This window comes from Pezoporus wallicus, unplaced genomic scaffold (assembly GCF_028554395.1).
Source record: "Pezoporus wallicus isolate ANWC-B61680 ecotype Strahan unplaced genomic scaffold, APGP_CSIRO_Pwel_v1 contig_14580, whole genome shotgun sequence".
Lineage (NCBI taxonomy): Eukaryota > Metazoa > Chordata > Aves > Psittaciformes > Psittacidae > Pezoporus > Pezoporus wallicus.
The window spans coordinates 1-7,895 of NW_026641646.1; the positions used below are offsets into that span (position 1 = coordinate 1).

The 7,895-nt window shown below is 64.4% G+C and overlaps 1 protein-coding gene across 1 annotated transcript; it reads right to left on the reverse strand.

Moving 5' to 3' along the window:
• Positions 1-2,157: 2,157 nt before the first annotated feature.
• On the reverse strand, positions 2,158-7,880 carry VAMP2 (vesicle associated membrane protein 2). The gene is made up of 5 exons (XM_057424787.1): positions 7,771-7,880; positions 5,270-5,390; positions 4,062-4,220; positions 3,034-3,085; positions 2,158-2,337 (listed from the first exon to the last, which is right to left on the reverse strand). Coding segments are annotated over exons 1-5 (351 nt in total). The 5' UTR covers positions 7,773-7,880; the 3' UTR covers positions 2,158-2,320.
• Between the last annotated feature and the right edge of the window lie 15 nt (positions 7,881-7,895).

Sequence of the window (7,895 nt, forward strand, 5' to 3'; positions counted from 1 at the left end):
TCCCCCACAGCCCCCCCATGGACCCCCATAGCCCCCCCATTGACACTCCAGACCCCCATAGCCACCCCCATAGACACCCCAGACCCCCATGACCCCACCATAGCCCCCCTCATAGCCCCCCATAGCCACCCCCATAGCCCCCCCCATAGCCACCCATACCACCCCCACACCCCCCCACAGCCCCCCATAGACCCCCATAGCCACCCATACCACCCCCACACCCCCCCATAGCCACCCCATAGCCACCAATACCACCCCCACAGCCCTCCCATAGCCCCCCATACACCCCCATAGCCCCCCCCATAGCCCCCCCATAGCCCCCCATACACCCCCACATAGCCCCCCATACACCCCCCATAGCCCCCCATAGCCATCCCCCACAGCCCTCCCATAGCCCCCCATAGACCCCCATAGCCCCCATAGACCCCCATAGCCCCCCATAGACCCCCACAGCCCCCCCATAGCCACCCCATAGCCACCCATAGCCCCCCCATACACCCCCACAGCCCCCCCATACACCCCCATAGCCCCCCCATAGACCCCCATAGCCACCCATAGCCACCCCATAGGCCCCCCATAGCCACCCATACCACCCCCACACCCCCCCATAGCCCCCCATACACCCCCACAGCCCCCCCATAGCCCCCCCATAGACCCCATAGCCCTCCCACAGCCCCCCATAGCCCCCCCATAGCCACCCATACCACCCCCACAGCCCCCCATAGCCCCCCCATAGACCCCCATAGCCCCCCCATAGCACCCCATACACCCCCATAGCCCCCCCATAGCACCCCATACACCCCCATAGCCCCCCCATAGCCCCCCATACACCCCCATAGCCCCCCCATAGACCCCCATAGCACCCCATACACCCCCACAGCACCCCCATAGCCCCCCATACACCCCCATAGCCCCCCCATAGCCACCCATACCACCCCCACACCCCCCCATAGCCCCCCCCATAGACCCCCATAGCCCTCCCACAGCCCCCCATAGACCCCCATAGCCCCCCCATAGCCACCCATACCACCCCCACACCCCCCCATAGCCCTCCCATAGCCCCCCCATAGACCCCCCCAGAGCCCCCATTCACAGACATGGAGTTTATTGTACACGTTTCACACCAGGACTCGGGGACCCCCCCCCGGGGCCCCCCCAAACCCGAGGGGTCCCCCCATACCCCGGGGGGGGGGGGGGGGGGGGGGGGGAGGAGAGGGGGAGGAGAAAGGTGGGGGGGGAGGGGGAGGGGGAAAACACCCCCATAGAGGGGGAGGGGCGGCAGTGACACCCGCCCCCCCCCCCCCCAAAACCACCCCCCCCCCCCCCCCCAACCCCCCATAATGGGGGGGGGAGGGGGAGGATTTTGGGGGCCCCCCCCCCAAAGGGACACGCACACACAGCTCCATGCAAAGGGGGGGGGGGGGGGCACCTGCACCCCATAACCCCCATGGGAAGGGATAAGGGACGAAGGGGGGACCCCCCCCATTTTTGGGGTGTCCCCCCCCCATGTTTTGGGGTGAAAACGTCGCTTTTAGGGGGTAAATTAGGGGGGGAGCCCCCTTTTATTCCTTCATTTTTGGGGTCCCCCCCTATGTTTCCTTCAAGTACTGGGGTTCCCCCCCCCCTTGTCACCCATCACCCCCTCTATGGGGTCCCCCCATATATTGGGGTGTCCCCCCCCCCATATGAGCCCCCACCCCATACATTGGGCTCCTCCCCCCCTATATATTGGGGTCCCCCCCTTTTGGGGTCCCCCCTTGTGCTGTGTGCCCCCCCTCCCCCCCCCACTGCACCCCAAAACATGGGGGGGGGGATGGGAAGGGGCTGGAATGTCCTGGGGGGCTCCCCCCCCATTCCCTCTATGGGGGGGGCCCCCCAATATCCAGTCAAGGGGACCCCTAAATGGGGGGGGGGTGGGGTTTGGGACCCCCCCCCTCTTTGTGCTCAGGTCTATGGGGTCCAATGGGGGGAGAGGGGGGGGTCCAAATGGGGGTGAGGGGGGGGTGTCCCCATCGCACCCCAATATCCCTCCATGGGGGGGGGACAGCACCCCCCCCACTTATGGGGTGCTCTATGATGGGGACACCCCCCCCCGCCCCATAGCAAACCCCCTTTATGGGGGGGGGACCCCAAAATGGGGGGGGGGGAGGGGAGAAGGGGGTGGGGGGGGGTCCCTGAGGGGTGCAGGGGGTCAATGGGGAGGAAAAAGGGGGGATGGAGGGGGGGGGGGTGAAGGGGGCGGGGCCAAGCGAGGCTCCTCCCCCCCGCGGGGCCGGACGCTCCCATTGGTGGGCTCCGGGAAGGGGCGGGGCCGCTGCTGTTAGGTGCTCAAATACACTGCGGGGGGGGGAAGGGGGCGGAGTCAGGGCTGAGGCCACGCCCCCCCTGCTCCCCTATTGGTTGATGGGGGGGGCGGGCTTCACCAAGCCACGCCCCCCCTTCATCTCCCATTCAACCCTCATTTGCATGCCCCACCCCCATCCTTAAACCCCACCTGCCTCATTTGCATATCAAAAGCCCTTATTTGCATAGCCACACCCCTGTACCTTTCTCATTCGTCTCCCTCAACCCATCATTTGCATATAATACCCTATTTGCATATCACTCCCCTTATTTGCATGCAAACGCACCCCCCCTTAAATCTCCTGCATGCCTCATCCCCTTAATTTGCATATTCCCCCCCTTAATTTGCATGTTAGAGTTTCATTCATTTACCCAGAGCTCTCATTGGCCACTTCCATTCCCTCATTTACATATCCCCAAACCTCATTTGCATATATCCTTCCTCTCATTTACATACCCCATCCCCTTGTTGATTAGCCCACCCCCTCATTGGCTCATCCCATCCCCTTATTTGCATATCCCATCCCCTCATTTACATACCCCATCCCCTCGTTGCCCAGCCCACCTCCTCATTGGTCCATCCCACCCCTTCACTGGCCAATCCCATTCCGTTATTTGCTATCCCAGCCCCTCATTGGCCCACGCCAGCCCCTCATTAGCATCGCCCCGCCCCTCATTTGCATATCTCACCGATGATGATGATGAGGACGATGGCGCAGATCACCCCCAGGATGATCATCATCTGGGGGGGGGGGAGTCAGAGGTCACATGGGGTCAAGGGGGCGGGGCTATGGGGCAGTGGGCGGGGCTATGATGGTTGTGGCTGGGTCAATGGGGTTGTGGGCGTGGCTATGGTATAATGGGCGTGGCTATGCGGTTGTGGGCGTGGCTCTGGGTTTATGGGCGGGGCTTTGGGGCTGTGGGCGTGCCTATGGGGTTATGGGCGGGGCTATGGAGTTGTGGGCGGGGCTATGGGGTTATGGATTTGGCTATGGGGTTATGGGCAGGTCTTTGGTGTAATGGGCAGGGCTACGGGGGTTGTGGGCGGGGCTTTGTCTTGTGGGCGGGGCTATGGCCCGATGGGCGTGCCTATGGGGTTGTGGGTGGGGCTAAGGGCTTGGGGGCGTGGCTTGGGGGCTTTTGGACATGGCTATGGGGGTTGTGAGCGGAGCTATGGGGGATGTGGGCGTGGCTTAGCTAAGGGCTTGTGGGCGGGGCTATGGGCGTTGTGGGCGGGGCTCGGCAGCTTGTGGGCGTGGCTTAGCTACGGCCTTGTGGGCGGGGCTATGGGGCTTGTGGGCGTGGCTTAGCTACGGACCTGTGGGCGGGTCTTTGGAAGGGTTGTGGGTGTTGCTAGGGGGCTTTTGGGTGGGGCATTGGGGGATGTGGGCGTGGCTTAGCTACGGGCTTGTGGGTGGGGCTATGGGGGTTGTGGGCGTGGCTATGGGGCTTGTGGGCGTGGCTTAGCTACGCGCTTGTGGGTGGGGCTATGGGGGTTGTGGGCGTGGCTTAGCTACGGGCTTGTGGGTGGGGCTATGGGGCTTGTGGGCGTGGCTATGGGGCTTGTGGGCGTGGCTTAGCTACGGGCTTGTGGGTGGGGCTTTGGAAGGGTTGTGGGCGTGGCTTAGGTACAGACTTGTGGGCATGCCTATGGGGCTTGTGGGCGTGGCTTCTCTTGCTCCGCCCCCCCCCTCCCCTCCTTCCTTCCCATTGGTTACCTTGAGGTTCTTCCACCAATACTTGCGCTTGAGCTTGGCGGCGCTGGTCTCGAACTGGGAGGCGCCGGCCTGGAGCGCGTCGGCGCGGTCGTCGAGCTCCGAGAGCTTCTGGTCCCGCTCCAGGACCTTGTCCACGTTGACCCGCATGATGTCCACCACCTGCAGTGGGGCAGGGGATGTGGGGCGATGTGGGGCGATGTGGGGCGATTTGGGGCGATGTGGGGGTCCCATTGAGTTCAATGGGCGCAGGGTGCAGTTCGCGGCTGTGGCCACAAGGTGGCGCTGGGGTCCCGTTGAGTTCAATGGGCGCAGGGTGCAGTTTGCACCGGTGGCCACAAGGTGGCGGTGTGGCCATTGGGAATGGGGGGCAATGGGGGGTGATGGGGGGGAATGGGGGGCAATGGGGTGATGGGGGGCAATGGGGTGATGGGGGGCAATGGGGGTGATGGGGGGCAATGGGGTGATGGGGGGAAATGGGGCTGATGTGGGGCAATAGGGGTGATGGGGTGATGGGGGCAATGGGGGGCAATGGGGGTGATGGGGGGAAATGGGGCTGATGTGGGGCAATGGGTGTGATGGGGGGCATTGGGGTGATGGGGGGTGATGGAGTGATGGGGGGTAATGGGGTGATGGGGGGCAATGGGGCTGATGTGGGGCAATGGGGGTGATGGGGGTAATGGGGGTCAATGGGGTGATGGGGGCAATGGGGGAAATGGGGGTAAAGGGGGCAATGGGGGGCAATGGGGGTCCCATTGACTTCAATGGGCGCGGTGTGGCCATTGGCAATGGGGGGCAATTTAAGCCCCTCCCCTTTCACCCTCAAGCCCCGCCCCCTTTAAGCCCCGCCCCCTTTAAGCCCCGCCACGTTTACCCCTTTATACCCAAGCCCAATGCTCAAACCCCGCCCCCCTTTAGGCCCCGCCCCCTTATACCCCATGCCTTGTGCCCTCCCACTTACTTAAGCCCCGCCCCTTTAACCCCTTTATATCCATCAATGCACAAACCCCGCCCCTTTAAGCCCCACCCCTTTACTCCCTTACCCCCAAGCCCCGCCCCTTTAAGCCCCTCCCCTTCACCCCTTCCCTCTACCCAAGCCAATGCACAAGCCCCGCCCCCATAGCCCCACCCCCTTTACCCCCCAAGCCCAATGCTCAAACCCCGCCCCCCTTTAGGCCCCGCCCCCCTTTAGGCCCCGCCCCCTCCGTGACCTCATCCACTTGCGCCTGCGTCTGCTGCAGCCTCCGGTTGGAGGTCAGGTTGGGGGGAGGGGCCGGGGCCCCGCCCCCTTCCGCGGCGGGGGGAGGGGCGCTGGGGGCAGCGGGGGCCGACCTGGGGGGGGGAGGGGGGCAAGAGGTCAAAGGTCATGGAGGGGACACAGAGCCCCGCCCCCTCCCCCATCTCCATATATGGGTATATGGGGGGGGGGGGGCGTAATGTGGGACCCATAAGTTGGGGGTCACAGGGCTCCTATAGGGAGCCCTATAGAGGGGGGACCCCAGTGCCCCAGGGATGGGGGGCAGAAGCGATTCCCCCCCCAGCACAGGGATCCATAGGGGGCCTCTCTGCCCCATAGCAAAGGAGACCCCAGTGTCCACCTGCCCCATAGCAGGGGCCCAGAGAAGGGACTTTCTGCCCCATAGAGAGGCTGCTGAGCCCCATAGAAAGGCCGCTGAGCCCCATAGAAAGGCCGCTGAGCCCCATAGAAAGGCCTCAGAGCTCCATAGAGAAGCCTCTGAGCCCTATAGAGGGCCCTCTCTGCCCCATAGAGAGGCCGCTATACCCCACAGAAAGGCCTCAGCACCCCATAGAGAGGCCTCTGTGCCCCATAGGGAGGGGGGACTGTCACATAACCCCCCCATCACCCCATATAGGACCCCCACTGCACTCCATAGAAAGGCCTCTCTGCCCCATAGAAGAGGCTTTCTGACCCATAGAGGCCTCTGTGCCCCATAGAGATGCTTTTATACCCTATAGAGGGCCCACTCTGCCCCATAGAGAGACCTCTGCACCCCATAGAAAGACCTCTGAGGCCTATGGAGGGCCCTCTCTGCCCCATAGAGAGCCCTCTCTGCCCCATAGAAAGGCCTCTGCACCCCATAGAGAAGCCTGTGAGCCCCATAGAGGTGCTTCTATACTCCATAGAGGGCCCTCTCTGCCCCATAGAGGCCTCTATACCCCATAGAAAGGCCTCAGAGCCCTATAGAGGGCCCTCTCTGCCCCCTAGAAAGCCCTCTTTGACCCATAGAGAGGTGCCTATACCCCACAGAGAGCCCTCTGTGCCCCATAGAAAGGCCTCTGCACCCCATAGAGAAGCCTGTGAGCCCCATAGAGGTGCTTCTATACTCCATAGAGGGCCCTCTCTGCCCCATAGAGGCCTCTATACCCCATAGAAAGGCCTTTGAGCCCTATAGAGGGCCCTCTCTGCCCCCTAGAAAGGCCTCTTTGACCCATAGAGAGGTGCCTATACCCCACAGAGAGCCCTCTGTGCCCCATAGAGAGGCCTCTATACCCCCCAGAGAGCCTTCTCTGCCCCATAGAGAGGCCTCTGCACCCCATAGAGAAGCCTCTGAGCCCCACAGGGATGCTTCTATACCCCATAGAGGGCCCTCTCTGCCCCATAGAGAGGCCCTTATACCCCATATAAGGGCCTCTATACCCCATAGAAAGCCCTCTCTGCCCCATAGAGAGGCCCCTATACCCCCTATAAGGGCCTCTATACCCCATAGAGGGCCCTCTCTGCCCCATAGAGATGTCTCTGAGCCCCATAGAGGGCCCTCTCTGCCCCATAGAGATGTCTCTGAGCCCCATAGAGGGCCCTCTCTGCCCCATAGAGATGTCTCTGAGCCCCATAGAGAGCCCTCTCTGCCCCATAGAGAGGCCCTTATACCCCATATAAAGGCCTCTATACCCCATAGAAAGCCCTCTCTGCCCCATAGAAAGGCCTCAACACCCCATAGAGAGGCCTCGGAGCCCCCCAGAGGCCCCTCCCTGCCCCACAGCGGCCCCACCTCCATCCCCCCCCCCCCTCCCATGCCCCCCATTGCCCCCCCCCCCCCAATGAGTCTCAATGGGAGGGTGGGGGAAGGGTGGGAAACGGATGCCCCCTCCCCCTCCCCCCTTTTGCGTCGGGGGCTAAAACAACCCCGGGGGGGGGGGGGGGGGGGGGGAGGGGAGGGGGGAAGGGGGGAGGGGGCAAAGGGGGGAGGGGGTAAAAGGGGGAGGGGCAAAGAGGGAGGGGGCAAAGGGGGGGGAGGGGGGGAAGGGGGCAAAGGGGGGGAGGGGGGCAAAGGGGGGGAGGGGAAGGGGTAAAGGGGGGAGGGGCAAAGGGAGGAGGGGGCAAAGGGGGGAGAGGGCAAAGGGGGGAGGGGAAGGGGTAAAGGGAGGAGGGGGCAAAGGGGGAGGGGGCAAAGGGGGGTAAAGGGGGGAGGGGCAAAGGGGGGGGAAGGGGAGGGGGGGAAAGGGAGGGAGAGAGAGGGGAAAGGGGGGGGAGGGGCGGGATGGGGGTTCCCGGGGGGGGGGGGGAGGGGGCAAAGGGGGGGAGGGGGGGAGGAGAGGGGGAGTGGGGGAGGGGCAGGATGGGGGGGGCCCCGGGGGGGGGGGGGGGGGAGGGGGGCAAAAGCGGGGGGTGAAGGGAGGGGGGGAAAGGGGGGAGGGGGGCAAAAGGGAGGTGGGGGGAGGGGGGGGTGGGGGAGGGGTCCCCCCCGCTCACATCTCGGTGGCGGCGCGGAGCGGCTCCGGCGGCGGCGGCGGGAGGAGGAGGAGGAGGAGGAGGAGGAGGAAGATGGCGGCCGGGGCGGAGCGAGCATCCGGGTACCTGGGGGGGGGGGGATGGGG

Excerpts from the sequence above, each read along its gene's own strand:
- VAMP2 (XM_057424787.1), bottom strand. Across the intron at positions 4,221-5,269 it reads CGCAGGCGCAAGTGGATGAG|GTGGTGGACATCATGCGGGT; the intron begins GTCACGGAGGGG and ends GCCCCACTGCAG. Across the intron at positions 3,086-4,061 it reads ATTGGTGGAAGAACCTCAAG|ATGATGATCATCCTGGGGGT; the intron begins GTAACCAATGGG and ends CCCCCCCCCCAG.